At 55.0% G+C, this 18,545-nt stretch overlaps 1 protein-coding gene across 2 annotated transcripts in view; it reads right to left on the bottom strand.

Moving 5' to 3' along the window:
* The window catches only part of VIPR1 (vasoactive intestinal peptide receptor 1), a 29,043-nt gene extending 20,122 nt beyond the window's left edge, over window positions 1–8,921 (bottom strand). The window contains exon 1 of one of the 2 annotated variants that reach the window (XM_081105940.1): window positions 8,712–8,921. In XM_081105940.1, coding sequence (XP_080962066.1) covers window positions 8,712–8,789 — 78 coding nt within the window. In that variant the 5' untranslated portion in view covers window positions 8,790–8,921. The remainder of the gene's footprint in view (window positions 1–8,711) is intronic. The other variant, XM_081105939.1, reaches the window with a different exon arrangement.
* Between the last annotated feature and the right edge of the window lie 9,624 nt (window positions 8,922–18,545).

The following is an 18,545-nucleotide window of genomic DNA, read 5'->3' as shown; positions in this document are numbered from 1 at the left end:
ATCAGCTCCTCTTGCACACCCCCTATTGGGGATCGAGCCCGCAACCAAGGTACATGCCCTTGACCGGAATCGAACCTGGGACCCTTCAGTCTGCAGGCCGACCCTCTATCCACTGAGCCAAACCGGTTAGGGCTGAAAGGGTTCTTGTAGTGGGAAGACACAGATTGGCAGAGTTCCCCCTTATTTCCTTTCTTTAAGAGGGTCCCCATCTAGCCAGTAGGCACCAAGGGTGTGACTTTGACCACTGTTCTAAGTGAGTTGACCTCCCTGAGGGATAAGTGCCCTGGGTGCCAGTGAGCTACCTCTCCCCTGCTGTAGGGAGGGGGGCGGTTCAAGCTGAAGCCTGACCACTCAGTGCCCAAGGGCCACATGGCTGAGTCCCTTCCCCCGCAATGGCTCTCATCCCCTGTTGAAGGCTTGGTGGAGCCTCATTGTCACAGAGGTCCCCGACTTTCCCAGTATAGCACCACAGCTGACCACGCCCAGGTCCGAAGGAAAGCCTCCTTGTCCAGGATGTCTTTCAGACTCCCCTGCATCCACACCTCACTCGCCCACGTGCCACAGGCCTGGAGCCATAGTGACCTTGGCTTCCATCTTGTACCATTCACTTTACCAGGCAATTGGAGTACAGACATTAGCTGGTCAGTCATTTAAAACTTGGCACATTGAAAGTAACACAGATCTGTTATGGAGAGGATGACGTTATTTGTACAACTTTCAAAGAAAGGATATGAGACTTCCAAGGAAATGCACTGTGATCCCTCTTTGGCGTCACGCACTTCCTCTCTTGCCCATAGGGTTGTTCAGATGAAACACTCCAGATGCTCTGTCCTAAGGGATCTGTGGCTGGCTCAGGCATGGGAAGAGGAGTGGCCAGATGGATCCCAGAGGTGGCCTCTGGAAGAGGAACCTGGGGACTGGCCACTCCAGGTTGTGTCCCACCATCTTGCTTGCTTGGAGTTCCCAAAGTCCCTTCTCGGTCCCATTGTCCACCAGCAACAGGGTTCAGTCTACCTCTGGCCCCTTCCCAGCCTTGCCTGCCTCTCCTTCCCATTCCTACCTCTTATCTCCCACAACACAGATGGTAGTGGATCTATTGTTGCTGCCTTCTACCATCCTTTACCCTCCTCTGGTGCCACGTCCTCATCTCCATCTGGGAAACCACCTTCTTTCCCTCTCCTAGTTCATGGGTTCTGATGATCCCTCTTCTAGGGAATCAACATGGGACCAGACTTGAGCCAGTCAGAGTATTCCTGGCCACAGTGTCTGGCACATGGCCCAAGTCAAAGCCAGGATGCTCATTCCTGGGACTCTGGATTAACCAATTAGGCAAGTGGATTTGTTCTTTTCCACTGGACTGGAAACCTCAAGGGATGAAAGGGCTGGAGCTTCTGCTACCATCTTGTTGCCAAGTGGAACACGATGTGGTAGGGCTTTGAGTGCCACACAGCTAAACGCAGAAAAGAGAGACAGAGAAACACTGGGCCCTCCTGACATGGTCAGTTTCCCTGGGCAGCCATGCCTGAACCCAGCCCTGCTTCCGGCAGCATGAATCAATACCTTTCTTTACAACTTGAGCCAGTTGAGTTTCTGTCTCGGTAACCTAAAGAGTCCAGACTTGAGCTCTGAGGACAGGACAAGGGATGCCCTCACTTGCTGGGCCCTCTTAAGCTAGGGTGTGGCTGTCTGACGAATAACATTTCTTTTCTAATCACTGAGGGCTTCAGAGGATTCTTGGTGACTTCTGCCCGCCATCGTAGGGTGGAAGGATGTTGGGTCAACTTCTCCAGCCAGTTCTGCTGCCCCCAGCAGCACAGTCACAGAGCACTTCTGCACAGGGAAGTAGGAGCCCCCTGAGTAATCGTGACCCTGGGGTGTCTCTGAATAAAGTTGGGGGGGGGGGTGTTTGGAAATGAGCTCTAACTTCACCACAATGTAGTTGAGTGCTGGGCCCCATCTGGAGAAGGATAGAGGAAACAGGGACCCAAAGAGGGCTGAGGTCACCCAGCAAATGGACATTCCTAGAAGGGACCAAAATTTCTGACCATTAGTCTGGACTACATCAATTTTTCTCCACCATCTCGCCTTGGGCCATCTGGTCAACCATTGCCCTTTGGGCCAAGGCAGCTCCCTCTAGCCTTTATCACTGAGGAACGCAGGCAGACTTTGGACTTCCTCTTCCACTTATTTCCCTATTCTAAACATCCTCATTATCCCTCTGGAATCCAGACACACTAAATTGGAAAATTCCCAGCCGGATACAGGCAAGCTTGCTGATCCATGGAAGGGTTCCAGGGTAGGATAAGCTGGGGTGTGGACTTCATAGAGAATGGGTAGTAGAGGTGGGAGGGTCTTTGAGGATGTGTAGTAGGTGGATTATTAGAGGTGGAATAAGAACATTCCAGAAAGTAGGAGCTGTGTGTACAGAAGCATGAAGGCATGAAAATGCTTAAAACATTCAAGGTTGCAAGAAGCCTTGTGTGGTTGCAGCCATGGGGTATCAGGAGACAAGTTGGGAGATATTGACAGGGGCCAGGCTTCATCCATTCCTGCCTGGACTGGTACAGTAGTTTTCAGCCCTAATACCGACAACCTGAGGGATCTTAATAAAATGTGTATCCCCATCCTCACTCTCCTGCTTCAAATCTCTGGTGGTTCCTATGGCCTAGGAGTCACCACACTTCAAAACACATTCAATGCCTCTATCTCTCAACTTGTCTCCTGATGCTCCATGTGGAGAAGAGAAAGCAGGGCTTTCCCAAGCCCTCACCCATTACTGTGCTGAGGTCCAAGAGAGCTTAGAGTCAGCCTGGCCTTGCAGTTGGGTTGAAGCTAGAGAGTTTCAGGACATACGGGGTCTCCAACACCTTCTGTATGACAGGAGCACCTGAGCCCAGAAGAAGGGACCTAAGCAAGCGCGGGGGAGCCCATAGCATCTCTTCAGTCCAGGTCCTCTGTGTCCCCTGCCATGGAGTGGCTGGACGTGGGAGGTGACTGACAGGAAGTTGGCAGGAGAATCCCTACTCTCTGGTTGGGGCCAAGGATTAACCAAAGTTTGTTAATTCCATCGGCTCAGCTGAGGGCCTTCCTCTCCTCTCTATCTCCACAGCGAGGGGCTTGGGAGAAACCCTGCCTTCTCTCCACATGGTGTTCCTGAGATTTGGGGCAAAGGCTGGGGAGGGTGAAGGTGCTGGGAGTTGAAGCTGTTAGACGCTAGGGGCTCAGAAAGACAGGGAGGGCCCAGCTCACATGCTGTAGGCCATCCCCAGCTCCTTCAAGGGGAGCCTGGGACCACAGGCTTGAGTCAGAACCCCCAGCCTCATCCAGGCAGGAGGAGTCAAGGGAGTCAGAAGCAGTATGCTGGGGGAGCACTTCTGAGGAGCAGCTGGTCCCAGAGGCGACTACAATGCAGCAGGTTGGATTAGGTGAGACCGGAGAAGACTTCCTGCATGCAAATCACCGAGCACTGGGAGCCACCGTGAATAGGGAGCTTTTTCCTGCCGGGATGGGGGTGGTTGGTGGAGTCTGGTGATTGGGGAGTAGAGGATAGGGGGCTCAGGAGTGGTCCCACTTACCATTCCCCCAATGCCATCTTATATCCCATATTTCTTTAAGCCCGCCCCAATTGAAATAATGGGGCAACAAAGAGTCACAGGGGAAAGCTGAGGATCCAGAGAGAAAGGCACACGGGAGCATCACCCAGCTTCCCAGGCTACCCACTTCGTTTTGGCTTTTGTGTTTGAGTTGGTAAGGAGATGGGGATCTTGCAGCGGACCGGACGGGGGTGGGGGGGTGGGGGGTGGGGGGGGAGGGAAGAAGAGCAAGAAGAGAAAAGGGTCGGGGGTGGGGGGGAGTGTGGTGGGGGCACACGGGTAGGTAAGGCAGAGAGCATGGAATGAAGAAGTCACAGAATAGAGGAGAATCACACTGGCTTTGCAGAGGGCACGAGAAGAAGCTGAAATCAGACCTCCTCTTAGTGGGAAGGGGCACAAGGGAGACTTTCGGGGGGCGGGGACCAGAGGAAGTGCCATCAGTTGATCTGGGTGGTGGCTACACAGATACACACTGCATGACAATGCCCGAGCTGTCACTTCATATTTGTGCATCTTACGAATTAAAAACTATCTTGAAGCCGAGACCGGTTTGGCTCAGTGGATAGAGCGTCGGCCTGCGGACTGAAAGGTCCCAGGTTCGATTCTGGTCAAGGGCATGTACCTGGGTTGCGGGCACATCCCCTTGTGCCAGACTGGCCTTCCCGGGACCCCAGCCTGGCCACAGCCTGAATGCCCTGCACAGGCGCAGGCAGTCCGAGCGCCCCACCCACGGACAAGTGGCAGCTGCGCCAGCGGAGGTTTCTAGTCTGGCAGTTCCCCTCACCCCCCACTGCAGTCATTTCTCTCCCCGGCCCTGTATTTTCACATCCTTTAGCCAGTGGTCGGAACCTTCCCCTCTCCGCAAATCCATATTTTGCCATGCACACTTCCCCCTGGGGGAGGCTGAGCTCTGGCTGGTAGGAGAGTGGAATGAGAACTAGTGTGTGTGGAGCGGGCAAGAAAGAAGAGGTGGAGACAGAGATGCAGGTGTGGGCTTAGGGCCAGCAAGAACTTTCCAAAGCTCGGGGTGGTGCCAGGACAAGGGCTCTTGCTACTAGAGAATGCAATCAAAGACGTTCAGCTTGGGGTTCAGCCTGGGCCCATCCAAGGGCTTTTCTTGCAAGGTCTACTTAGGGGCACAAGTCCTTCAGGATTTCTTTGCAGAGGATCACAGTGGCTTCCTGAAGCAGGGGGCAGCGGGACTCCGTTTTAAATCGCTGCCCCTTGAAAATCATCTTGGGCACCCTTAGGACACCCTCAGTGTACAAGCATGACGCCTGTGGGTGCTGCTGGTGTGGGGGCCACCTGCAGTGGGCTGGGCCCCAGCACAGGGGGCCACAAGGTTGTGAGTCCTCAGATACCAACACCGGGGTTGGTGGTGATCTCCTTTCCTCCTCTGATGACTCGCTGAGCAGGAAGAACTTGCTTCTAAGATAGTAAGAGGCGCGTCCTGAGAGATAGGGACCCTCACATCAGGAGCCACATGAAAAGGGGGTGCATATAAAGAAGGACCCTGTCCAGGGAAGCCCCTCGCTCAAGGCTCACACACCCTGAAGCTTGCTCTGCAGTCCCAACATGGCACAGGCAGGAAAGCTCTCTGCAATGAGCCCCAACCCCCGGATCATATTGATGCTTGATTCAGTGGTTCCTGGAGAGACCTGAATATTAGATCTTAAGGAACCCTGTTCATTTTGTGAGTTGTGCTGATGGTATCATAGTTACAGAGGAAAATGTCCTTTGGTTTTCGAGATTCATTGTAAAATAATTTGGGGTAAAAGGTCATGATGTCCATAATTTATCTTAAAAATACTTCAGCCAAAAAAACAACAACAAAAAACCCCCAAATGATGCAAATATGAATTGTTAAGGCTAACAATGGTCAAACCTAGGAATTGGGAGGGATGAGTGCTAGAAATTCATCTGCTGCCACTTTTCTGATGTCACTGCAAGAAATGGGTATTTCCATGTTTGTTATGCTAGTCTCTACATTTTTAGGCATGTTTGAAAATTTCCAAAATAAAAACCAAGTTTCATTCTCTTTTTCTGACCTATGTCTCAGGTATGCGAGGGTTTTCACACTGCACAAGTTCCCATGTGCAATGACAACTGCGTTGTGTAGGAGTCACACAGGGGAGGCTGGAGTCTGGGAGATTGAGCAAGAGGGGCAGGGAGAAAGGGATGGGGCTTTGTCTAGCTCCTGGCCCTATTCCTGCATCCACAGCCAGAGGGACCGCAGTGAGGAAATCGGGCAGGTGGCAGTGCTGCCCAAGCTGGACTGCCACTGAGAATGCCCACCATGTGAGGAAGCCCATCGCCTGTCACCCAGCCCTCCCCTACCTTGGTTTGGAGTCTCACCACCCCGCCCCCTCCTAACTGTTTGGCCCTCTTATGAGTATACCCCATTTCCACAACTCCCACCTGCCCTGGGGACCCCTGGAGGGCCTGGGCAGCTGTGGATAGTCCCTAAGAACCTAGAAGTAGATGGCTGGGGCAGCATGCCTATGGCGAGGTGAGGCCTTCAGGATCAGGTGGCTTGCTACCTGCCTCACAGATGAGTTAGAGGAGCCAAGCCTCCCCTAACCCCTGAGCCATTCCAGCCTCTGGGGGGATCTAGGGGCTTCCTCCTTCTTCTGGGGTCAGGCCCATTGGCTCAGACAACTGAGGCTGTTTCATGATTTCAGGTGGAAGGTTGGCCTCTTTCGTGGAACTCCTCCAGGGAGCCTTCCCTGACTGCTCCTCTCGGAGACCCGGTTTTGGGAGACTGCACCCCCCACCCACCAGAACTCTTCTTCCTAGGTCACCGGCTCTGCTCTTCCCCACCAGCCTGGGAATCTTCCCAGGTTAAGACCTGGGTCTGCCCCTCTATGGCACCCCTCCCCACACCTTTCGGCTGGGCATTGCCCAGAGCCGTTCTGCTATCAGTGAGGAGCCCCTGTGCCTGCTGTCTGGGGGGTAGGGGCAGTGGAAGCCTGACGGGTGGCCTTGGGGTGGACTTCCTCCTCTGAGACCTGGGAAGTTTTCTTCCCCTGTTCAGAGGTTTCCCCTTCCCAGGCTGAGGTCAGGGCACCATAAACAAATGTGACAAGGCCTTGGGCCTTCAAACTGAACTTTGCAGCTGCCACTTTATGGCTCTGATAACATTAGCGCCACCCCCCCCCCTCCCCCCACCCCATCGAGTCTGGCTGGAGCAGAATTGCCTGATGTCCATTCAGTGCAGGAGCAAATAGCTGATGGGGAGAAAAGGGAACTAGGGCCTCTCACTCCAGCCTGTCCTCACTCAGTCCTGGCTGAGTCCCTTCTCCTCCCTATGTGGGCCTAGCCTTGCACTGGGCTGTGGGGGACAGGGGAGGAGAAAGACCTCAGCCCTTGATCCCATAGGATAGTCAGAAGAGCCCAGGCTAGGAGGTGGGGAGGGCCGAAGGGTGGGGTCAGAGGTGGGAGGGCTGAGTGGGCTGGAGCAATCAGGGAAGGCTGTCTGGAGGAGGAGCTGGTGTTGGATACAAAGTGAATAAGATGTGGAAAGACAGGGGAGGGAAGGCATTGGAGGAGCCAGACTTGGATGTCTCAGGAGGTGGGGGCAGACGTGGCCTAGCATGATAGAAGTCCTCGTTAAAACCACTCTTCACCTGGGCTGAGAAGCCTCCAGGGATGAGGGAACCGGCACCAGTAGTGGTCCCAAGATTCCTGGCCCATCCAAGGAGAATTTGAGTGGTCGGAGCCCAGCGTTGTAAGAGCCAAAGGGTTGTTGGTCATGTCTGGAGGCTTCATAATACGGAGGGGCTGTAAGCGGTACGAGAGCTGCGGCTTCCGCTTCCGGTCCTGAACCTGGTAGGGTGTTGAGTGCTCAGGAGGCGGGTCTCATGGCTGGCAGTGGGAGGAAGGGAAGCTCTGGTCAATGGTCATACGGTCTGCTCCCAAGACAGGCAATGAGCTCCCTGTCCCCAGGGTGTGCAAGACATCAGCTAGATGGAAACACAGATTCCTGTCCTGGTGGAGGTGACAGTAAGGGAGGCCATCATGAGATAGAAGAGACTAGATCAACATACTCCACCTACCCATCAGGCAACCTGGAGCTGGTGTTGCCAGACCTGGAACCCACTTGGACCTCAGGCCCTGCACAAGCAGCAACCCCCGATTCCTCAAGTCCTGGGGTAGGGGGAGAGAGAAAATCAACCTCAGCCCAGGTCGGATAGGGAAGGGACAGGTGTGGCTCCAGTGTCTTTGGGCCTCACTTTGCCCATTGGTAATATGGGCTTGAGTAGATTTATTGTCTTGAGTTCTCTCTTGGTGTTAGAGGGAGATGATCCATGTGTCTCCTGCCTCAACTAGGATCTGGCAGCCGAGGTGAGCCACCCACAGACACACACGAGCACACCCACACATGAGGCATGCTGGCACACATCAGGGGCACACGCATCCCCATGGTGATGAAGCAGAAGTGACAGGAAGAGGGAGACCACCGCTTGTTGGCTGTATGCTCCCAGCTCAGCCTTCCCCATGCACGTGGCTAGTCCTTCCTGGTAAACACCCTACCCCTCATCGCCCACCACCTTCCCCCTTTGGCTCCCTACCTTTCACCTCTGCTCAGTGAGAAGGCACTGGAAAGGTCTGCTGGTCACCCACCCGGTCCCCAAAGCGCCTTCCCAGGTCCTGGGTTCCCCAGCGCTAGATCTGGGCTGAGACGTCACTCCTCCACGTAACACACAACGCCCCGCAGACGCCTCTACATTGGCACCGCACACACGCAGCCTCCCTTCCACCCTCCGTCTACCAGACCGCCCATTGCAATCGGCCACGGCCCCAGCTGAGCTCCCCACTCCACGCGCACCCGCAGCCACAACACGGAAGGCGAGTGTGGCGCCCGCTAGCATTCACCGCCCTCCGCCGGCGTCCCGCTCGGCGCGAGGAGCGGGCTCCGGGCGGTGCGGTGAGGGGCTCGGTGCGCCCGGGACCACTCCCCTCGGGCCCAGGCACGGTCCGAGGCGGAGCCGGGAGGCGAGACCCCGTGCTCCGAGCCCTGACTCCCCTCGCCCCTGCGGGCGCACCCGCAGCCCGTCTCCCGCCGCCCCCACTCCACACCCAGCTGCCAGGATTCCGGGTGGCCCGGCGGGCACTCACCGCGGGGCGGAGGGCGCAGGCGAGGGCGCCCGCCAGCAGGCAGAGCCGCAGGGCCGGCAGCGGGCGCCGGGGGCGCATGGTCCGCCCAGAGCCGAGCCGGGCGGCCCCGCGCCGGCAACGGGCGGGCGGGCGGGCGGCGCACCGCGGTCGACGGCGGGAACCGGGCTGAGTGACGCTGGCTCGAGGGCCCCGCGCAAAGAGACGCTGCTCGGGGCTGGGGGCGGGACCCGGGGGCTCGCCTGACGGGCGGCGCGTGCAGCCAATGGCTAGGCAGGGGCGTGGCCGCCGCGCAGGTGTGGGCGGGGCTGGGGCACCCGGCGAGTCGGGTGTCCCCGGGTTCCCTCTGCCAGTCCTGGGTCTCTGCGCTTCCACCGGCCTTCGCCCCCTCGGACTGCGTCCCGGGAGTCTCGAGACCCTAACACCCTCCCTCTTCTCTGGCTGGCGGCCATGCCCCCTCCGGGCGCCCCTCTGCCCCGCCCCGGGGCGCTGAGCCCGTCCACCTTCAGAGCCACCTCCTGGCGGCCCCGCCGCCGGCCTCCGCGTCCCCCTCCTGCGCCTCGGAGGGCTGGTGCGGACGGGCCGGGCCGCGAGACGGGACGGGCCGCTTCTTACTCCCCAGGCTGCCGGCTGCCCGCGGCGCGGCCCGCGTCGGGTCGGAGGAGGTGGGGCGCGCGGTTTGCTCCATTTCAAGCAGCCCCACCTGACCCGCGCGCCCGACCGGCCGGGCTAGGGCCAGCCGGGGCGCCAGGGAGGCCCGCCGCTGGGCTCCCCGGTGCCGTCCCTGAGCCGGGCAGCCTGGCAGGGCGCGCTGGGCACCGGCTGTCGGGCAGCAGTGAAGGCGGCGCGTCCGCGCCCTCGCACATTTCGGCGGGGGCGCCCCCGGAGGGCGGCTGGGCTGAGCTCCAGCGCCTCCACGCGGGGAGGGAAGGTCTGCTCCCAGCGCTCGGGCCCAGGCTCCGCGCAACCGACTACAACCAGAGACCTCCTCCCTCTCCTCCTGCCTGCCCGCCCGCCCTATTTTCCAGCCCAGGAAACGGGTCCAGAGAAAGGTCCGAGCCTGGGCCTCCTGCCTCCGGGGCCTCGCTTCCAAGGCTCGGCGGGCCGGCCGCGGGGTGGCATCGGGCCGACCCGCCTCCACCGCGAGTCCTCGGGGCTCAGTTGATTTGCGCCAGGAGCGCGTCTTCTTGGGGACCAAGCGCAGGTGACAGCTCTGCCTTCTTTCCGAGGAATCGAGACCACGCAATCGAGACTGGTGGTGGTCGAGGGGACAGGTGGCTGGTAAATAGATGGGGGGGTGGGGACAGCGAGTGCGTCAGGGTTCCCCCAGGACCCGCCCAGGCTTCGCTCCCCACAGCGTGGGGAAACTCGGGCTGCTGTTCGCTCCCCACAGCGTGGGGAAACTCGGGCTGCTGACCTTCGGGGGTGGGATGGAGTTGGGGATCAGGGAAGAGCCGGAAGGGATGAGGGCCCGGCCCCTCTTATTTCGGCTTATTTGCTTTCTGCCTTCCCTCCCTCCCCTGCCTCCCTCCCACTCCCCTCTCTTCCCACTTCCTCCTTCCCTTCCTCGCACAGGCATTCATAACTCGCCGTGTGCCACGCTGTGCCACGCTGTGCCGGGGCGCAGAGGTGGGTAAGGCAGGGGCGCCTCTTGTTGGAGGAGGACCTGGGCAGCTATTGTCCTCCCCACAGTTTCCACTTCCTTCCAGATATGCTCAGCGAGCCTGGGCACAGGCCCCTCCCTGCCAGGTATGGGAACTGGGCGTGGCCTTGGGTCCGCGGTTTGGACTCAACCCCTCCCGGGGAAAACCCCCCAGCCACATCCTCCGCCATCCCCACTTCTGGGGCTCAGTTTAGGCTCGGGGGCCAGGGGTCTTTGCTCCCCCTTGCGAGGCTGACAGTCCCTCTCCTCAGGCCTCAGCTCTCAGCAGGACACTGGAGTCATGTCCGCATTCATTCGGGGGAATTGCCTCTCCTGGCACCGTGTCCTCGAGTCCCAGGTGAATGGCAAACCCAAGGGCTCTCATAAACCCACTCCACACACACACACACACACACACACACACACACTCCCCCCCCCCCCATGCTGAAATCCCACCATCAGTGCTTGTCCGGGGGGGGGGGGGTGTGGAGGTTCTGCTCTCTCTCTGAGGACAGGGCGAGGTGAGGGGTGAGGATTGGGGTTCAGCAGGGAGCCAGACCCCCCCTTTGGGACGTGACCTTGTGGGGAGGAGGAGAATCTTAGGCTCCCGGTTAGGGGGTAGGTTGCCTCTCCTTTTGTTCTGGAGGGTGGTCCACAAGAACCCCCATCCTTAGCTCAGGGATGCTAGAGCAGGCTGCAGGCGGCGGGAGTGAGTGACAGTGAAACCGGACAACAGATGGGTCCGGGCTGCCTGTCACTACTTGAGCCACTTAAGCAGAGAGAAGGTTGAATAATGTATGAGCATTTGTTGCAATAATGCCGGAAGTATGGGAGAGCAGCAGGTCATCCGCTAAAATCTGCTCTACCTCCTCCCCACCCCCCAAAAGTCTGCTGTTTCTATTGGGTAGAAGGACAAAGATTACACAGGGAAGTGGACAAGAGGAATAAAATGGGTATTCCAGGCAATGGGAAGTAGGCAAAAGGAATAAAAATGGTATAATGGTTAAAGATTACAGGCAATGCAGGCTGGGGGTTGCAAAGGGCGGACTCCATTGTTTGGGCAACAAGGTTGTTAATCTTTCCATGATGATACAGTTCTCGGATAAGGAGCATGGACCGAATTCCCAGGTTAACTCCCAGGTCCGGGGTACAGCTCCCAGCCAGGTCAGAATGTGCCTTCTTTAATCAGAACCAAACAATCACGGTTAACAGAGCATGACTAACATTTCTTATAACTATAGCTAGTCCCACCGTTCCATTTCTCCCCGCTGCCCCTAACAGCAGGGCGCCTGGATGCCCACGCTGTTCCCCGGCTCCCAGGAAGGAAGGGGGGCCCGAGGGAGAATATTTTCCTGCAGATCCTGTGCAGTGAAAATGACTTCTTTGTTCTGTCAGAGGGAGACCCGCCCTTCCTTACCTATCGAAAGGCACTGACACAAAATTAGAAGCGAGAGAAAACAAGCGAAAAACAAACAAACCCCTAAAAAACTCAGCCAAGGCTACCCTGGACTGCGCTTCAGCTGATTGTTGCCGAATGCCCAGTCCTGTGTCCTGAAGCCCTGGGGGATCAGCTGTGGCCCACCCTGAGGAGGGGGGGATCTGACGAGGAGAAGCTAGCCAAGCGATTCACCTGTCAGGGGGGATGGGAAGGCTTCTGGGTGGCGGGCAGAGGGACTTCAGAATCCACAGGTGGATGGGAAGCAGTGATGGGATCTCTGTTCCCATCCCCCCTCAATCGCTCTGGCTTGGGGAGGGGCAGCACCACACCCTGCTCTCTATTCCCCCCATGCCCTCTTGCGTGGGCTCCTCCCAGGAATATGCTGTTCTGAGGCCTCTCTTCCTGGATCCCTGGAACGGGTCCCCAGGCTCTGCGCCGCCCCCCCCCCCCCACCTTGCTTCGGGATTTGAGAATGGCGTGGGTGCAGAGGTGGAGGGGAAGAGAGAGGCAGTTACTTGCCATCCTCCGTGACATGAGTACAGGCACGACAAGCAAGTCAGGAAAGGATCTGTAGTTACTCACTTGGAGCCTGCCTGGCTTCCGGGCTGCCTGCCTCACTCCTGCAGGGGGGCCACCCTTGCCTCCCCCGGTCCTTCAGCAGCACCCTGAGTCATCACTCACTCTTCCCAGGCTCCCAGCTCAGGAACTCAATGGTGGTGGCCAACTTCTGCTGTGGAGTGAGGAGGGCAGCTGGCCCGGGCCATGCACATGGCTGTGCCGATGCAGACAAGCTTTGCCCTCCGGGCCTCTGAGTTGAAGGAACCTACGCCTTTAGGTCTGTATCCATCGCGTGGGGCTGGCAGCTCCAGGGAGACGACCTGCTCGCCACTTCCCCGGGCGGTCCCTTCTCTGGGGCCAGTGCTTCCTGTGAGGAGAAACATCTTAACTCCAAGCTTAATTCCCAGTTGGGGTGGAGGGCAGGAGAGGCCCAGGTAGGTGTTTAGAGAAGAAAAGTTCTGTCCAACCCTAACTGGTTTACTCAGTGGATAGAGCATCGGCCTGAGGACTGAAGGGTCCCAGGTTCGATTCTGGTCAAGGGCATGTACCTGGGTTGCGGGCACATCCCCAGGAGGGGGCGTGCAGGAGGCAGCTGATCGATGTCTCTCTCCCATCGATGTTTCTAACTCTCTATCCCTCTCCCTTCCTCTCTGTAAAAAAATCAATAAAAAATATATATTTTTTTTAAAAGAAAGAAAAGTTCTGTCCATCCCTCTGGACCGGCATGCAGTGGGTAGCATCCTTCCTTCCTCACGTATCAACGTCTTCACTTACGCTGCCAGGCCTGGTGACGGGCACTGGAGATGTCACGGTGACTTAGACACGGGCTGCCCCTCCAGGGGAGCCTAGCACTGCTTGAGGGGGGCACTGGGCGGGTGGGGGGCAGGGCGGTGGGGGCAATCTGGTGGTGCATGAGAAATGGAGGGAGTGCTCCTGCTCCCGGAGGCTGAGGCAGAGGGGACTTGCTCTTGCCCTTGGGGAGCTCCTGTTCTGGGCACAGAGAGCGATGCCTGGAGAAGGAACTCCTCTCCTCAGCACCCCAGGCTCGGTGCCATCCTGGGGGCCAGAAGTCTGTCACCATGAAGGTTGGCACGGAGGTCATGGTGCAGCGACTGGGACACTCTAGAGGGGAGGACCATGTACGCTCCGGCAGCCAGTCTCTTGGTCTAGCCTACTGCAGGCGTGTGCGTGTGTGTTGTGTATGCTTGTGTGTGTGTGTGTGTATGTATGTGTGTGTGCATGCACATGCACGCCCATGTAGGAGAGCGTGTGGGGTGTGCATCCTTGTGTGTGGGCGTGAGTCAGAACGGACATATTTGCTCCCAGCTGGAGTCTGAAAGCAGGACTTGGCCAATGTGTGTTGGGAGGAGGAGGAGCTAGGGGCAAGATTCTGGGGAACAAGGGGCAGAGAGAGAGGCTGCGTCTCAGAGAGGCTGCCTGGGACCACAGGCAGCACCAGGCCACCTCTCAGAGCTCATTCCTGGGGCTGGGGGTGCCCTGGGGGTTGGGAGGCACTTTCCACCCCAGGGGAAGCTCAGACCAGCTGCACAGGAGATCTGAGCTCATGTACTCACCGCCCCAGCTCCCAGCCCTGGTCCCTGGGAGTCGGTGTGTAGCTGATGTTGGGCAGAGATTATAGGAGAGGAAGGTGATGGGACAAAACAGACACGGAGTTTAAGCAACATAATTGATGTCACCAGAGATTGGCGTGGTGTGTTAAAATTTAAGGCTATCAACTGAAAAAATTACGGTCGTCTCTGTGTAACTCCCATACACAAGGAGAAGGAAAAAATAAAACAAAGAAAACACCACCAATTTAATAAAAGATTACATGTCTCGGGGGTTAGAGACAAAAAGACATGATGAAGGGAAACATAAAATCAGATACTAGACATAATTATGGGCATCAATCACAATAGTCCATGTAAATGAAGGAGAGAATTTAAAGTGGGACATTTAAGAGGAATAGTTCATATTATTAGAACATTCCATCTGTCCAGGAGATATAATAATCCCAAACATTGATGTGTCTAATAATATAGCCTCAAGTTACATAAAAAAGGGTACATTTTTAAAAAGGAGGACTTTCCAGTCTACAGTCACAGTGGAAGACTTGAATCCCCTTCCCTACGAATTTATTTGCGGTGGGGGCCATCCAAATAAATGAGCTAGAGCCCCATCTCCCAGCAGCGGTATTGATCTCAAAACATGGTGTTGAGCAACCAAAGCAGGTTGCAGAATGGTGTGTACAGCACCATGCTAATTGTGCAGAACCTAGACTCTGCAAGCAGTGCTATGTGCCTCTGATGGATGCATAAGTATGCAGTACGTCTAGGAAATGTTTAGGAAGGATAAACACCCATGTCATGTCTTTCCTCTGCAGAGAGAGGGAAGGGAGTGGAGTAGGGAGGTGTGTTCATTTTCTATTGCTGTGTAACAAACCACCATCACCCAGTGCTTAACACAGCACCCATTTGTCATCTCACGTTTCCTATGGTCAGAAGTCCAGATATGGGTTCGCGGGTGCTCCGCTGAAATCGAGGTGTTGACATTCTGTCTGAACTAAAGACCCTCTTTAAAAAAGGCTCACCTGGTTAGGTCAGGCCCACTGACATTGAAGGGGAGGGATTATACAAGGTGTGCATACAATGAACCAGGAATCTTGGGTGCCATTTCAGAATTCTGCCAACCATAGGAGGGATACACAGGGGGTCCTCAGTTGCATTAAATGTTTTATTTCTATATAAAATTCTACAGCGAATATGGCATTATGTTAAGGTTTAAAATGACATTATGTTAAGGGTGATGAATAGATTGGTTATAGATTGTGCTCAATTTTCTTATTCCCTTCTCCAGTATATTTAGAAGTATTTCAACGCACATATATAATGAGCAGCAACAACAAAAAGAACCCAGAATCACCCTTCTAAGTAACTGTTGTAGTAAGACATCACAATTGAAATTATAAATGACTTAGAAACAAATAGCGCAACGAATACTAAAACCTGAGAGATACAGACATTATAGTAATTAGGTAAAACATTGTAGCTTTAATTACTATCTTATGAACAAGGAAGACAAATAATTAGTGAAATAAGTTTACAACTAAATATACCAGAAAAGAAACAACAAAAATGAATTTAAAGAAAGAAGGAATCAGTAAAGATAAAAGCATCAAGTAATGACAGAAGTAAAATGTAGAATTAATAAATGAAATAAATGAACTTGCCCCTTGAGCAGTAAACAGAAAAGGGTTAGCCAGCCTGATCAAGAATAAAAGTGGAAAGACGAGGGACATAGTTCTATAGGGAATATTAAAACTGTAAGAGAATATTTTCTTTATGCCAATATAGTTGAAGATCCAGGTGAAATGCATGCTTTTCTAGCAAAATATAAATTATTATATTTACCCTTAAAGAAAGATACCAGGCCCAGACAGTTTTATAGGAGAATTTTATAACCTTTAAGGAACTGGTAATTCCAATTCAATCAAATTGCTCGAGAGCAGTCAAGATATTCGTCAAGGTATTATAATGCTGACATCAAAACAAGGCAGGGCTAGCACAAGTAGAGAAAGCTAGAAGTGCATTTTATGATTCAAGTCATATTAGTAAGTAACTATGAATTAATTTAATACATACTTAATTTAATGTTTAATTCATGTCCATACATAAACATAGAAGCCAACATTGAGACAAAGGAGACAATCTATGGCCGCTGCGGGAGGGAAGGGTTGGGGCAGGTCTTCTATCAGCTGCCAGCCATTGCCTGGTGAGGTGAGGGCATGGGCCCAGGGGGTGTGTCTGCAGAGGTAGGTCTCACCTGCCAGGTGGGAGTTGAGACTAGAGGAGAGGACCTCGCTGGTAACATGAAGGCTGCTCTGGATGAACCAGATGTTTCCAGAAAGGGATGGGCCCTAAGTCCGGGCTGCCATGGGCCTGAGAATCATGGTGGAGTTGGGGTCTCCCCTTCTTGAGGTGGAGCAGTAAGGGAGTCAGTCTGAGGGAACCCACGGCAGTCCTCCCCTCCTCCTGCCCTGCAGGGCCAGCCTAAGCTTGACCTGTGACACTCCTGGCCTGGAGAAAGTGGCCCCAGCGGGCTCACTTCTGCTTCCTTCCTCGGTTCAACCCTCCTTTGTGGTGTGAGCTCATTCATCCAAGAGAGGAATCATTTCCAGGGAGAACAGCAAAACCATTTCTCGTTCTCTTGGCCAAGTTGGGCCCCACCCCGCCCCTGCCAACCTGCGGTAGCGCCTGCTCTGAGTAGGAAAAATAGAGCCGGCAACACCCTTTTTTGCTTCTCTGGAGGAGATTTGATGGTGTGTGTCTGTGCTGTTCTTAGCTAGGAGACAGCAGGCCCAGGAGACAGGGGGTGGGCGGGAGTGGGGGGCAGCGACCAGAGGAGTCAAACTGGAGCTGCCTGGTAACTGGAGCAACCTACTTGCAGAGAAACCAGCTGGGTGGGCCACCTGTGCAAGGCTGGGCACCAGGCCAGGGCGAAGCTTGCTGGAAAGAGAGGCGGGAGGAAGACTGATGAGGAAGGAGAGGGGAGGATGGAGATGTGGAGGAGGAGGGATGAGGAAGGGAGGCTGAGGAGGGTGAGTGGGAGGAGGGAATTTGAGGGGAGCGGGGGAGGGAGGAAAGCAATGAGCAAGGCCGGAGGAAGAGGAGTGAGGAGGAATCCAAAGACTGGAGCATGGGGGAGTCTTGGAAAAGGAAGTCTTCTCCTGCAGGCCCCTCCCCATCCCTGTGCCCTCCCCACACCTTTACCCCCTGTCTCAGGCCATCTTCATTTCCTCCCTTACTGCTCAGCTGCACCTCTGCTCATCGCAGTAGGTTCCGCATAATTTCTGGCTTCTCCCTAGCCCTGCCCCGCTCTCCAATCTCAGCAGCCAGGTTGTGCACCGTGATTAGTCTTACATTGGTTAAGAAGAGCTTCAAAATACACAAAGTGGATAAAATAATATAAAGAACTCTCCCATGCTTCGTTTGTTTCCTCTGTGCGCCCACCCCAACTGTGATCCTTTTGAATAAAATCGCGGATCTATTATTTTATCTGTAAATATATCATCAGTATGTATAACGGATAGGAACTAAAAAAAAAAAAAAAGGCCTCAATACTGTTATCCCACAATATCATTTTTATATAAAAAAAACACACCTCCCCAATTCCTTAATCACAATAACGATTCCGTTCTTATTTAATTTTTGGTCTCATCCATGCTGTTATTTTTATTTTTCACTAGTTGTTTATTTCAATAAGGTTCACACATTGGGATTTACCACGCGCACGGAGGCCCTCCACCTCCCTGCCCAGACCTCTCTTTGCAAGTCCTCTTTTGAAGGAACTGGGTTGGTCCTGTAGACTGGCTTCCCACAGCTGATTGCTCCCCTGTGGCGTTATTTAACCTCTTTCTCTAAGACGCATAGAAAACAGAAGCGAGAGACCCTGCGGCTCCTTAGTTCCAAGTGCCTGCAGCCCTGAGGGGTCCCCATCGCCCCTCCTTCACCTCTCCTCTGGGCTCTCCGTCTTGCCTCCAGCCCCGGCCTCCCTGCTATTCCATGAATCCATTCCTCCCTCCCTCCCCTCCTTGCTCTCAGCTCTTTGCACTGCTGCTCCCTCGCTTGCAAGGCCTTGCCCAGGTCTCCCCATGGCTCCTGACCTCCCTCTTCAATGCCGACTCCCCGACTTAATATTGCCAACTGCTCCCTCCCCTCCAGCTCCGGGGCCCCCAGAGGCACTTGTCACCTTCCAAGGCACCATGTCCTTTCGGTATTTGTGCATGGACTTTATTACATTTCCTACCTGTCTCCCCGGCTAGAGCAGGAACTCCCTGAGGGCAGGGCTTTCCACGTGTTTTGTTCCCAGGGTCTCTCAAGTCCCTAGAATGGTGCCTGTCACATGTTAAGCCCTCAATTTATACTTATTGAATGAATGAACGAATGAATGAACGATTCTTCCTAAAACCCAGAGCTGATGCCTCCCTCCTTCTGCCCCCAGCTTTCTAACGCTGCCCTCTCACTCTTCCCACCCCCACCCACGCCTGGGCTCTGCCTTGCAGAACACGTCCGAGCCCTTTGCCTGGGCTGTTCCTCCTGCCAGGAATGCCTTCCTCCACACATCTCTCAGAGATTTTGTCATGCCTCAGGGCTCATCAGTCATTCCCTCTCCGGAGACTTCTGGGGTGTCTCTGCTAGGG

This window comes from Myotis nattereri, assembly GCF_964212035.1.
Source record: "Myotis nattereri genome assembly, chromosome: 14".
NCBI lineage: Eukaryota > Metazoa > Chordata > Mammalia > Chiroptera > Vespertilionidae > Myotis > Myotis nattereri.
The sequence above is the reverse complement of the archived record's forward strand: the minus strand, read 5'-3'. Positions and strand labels throughout refer to the sequence as shown.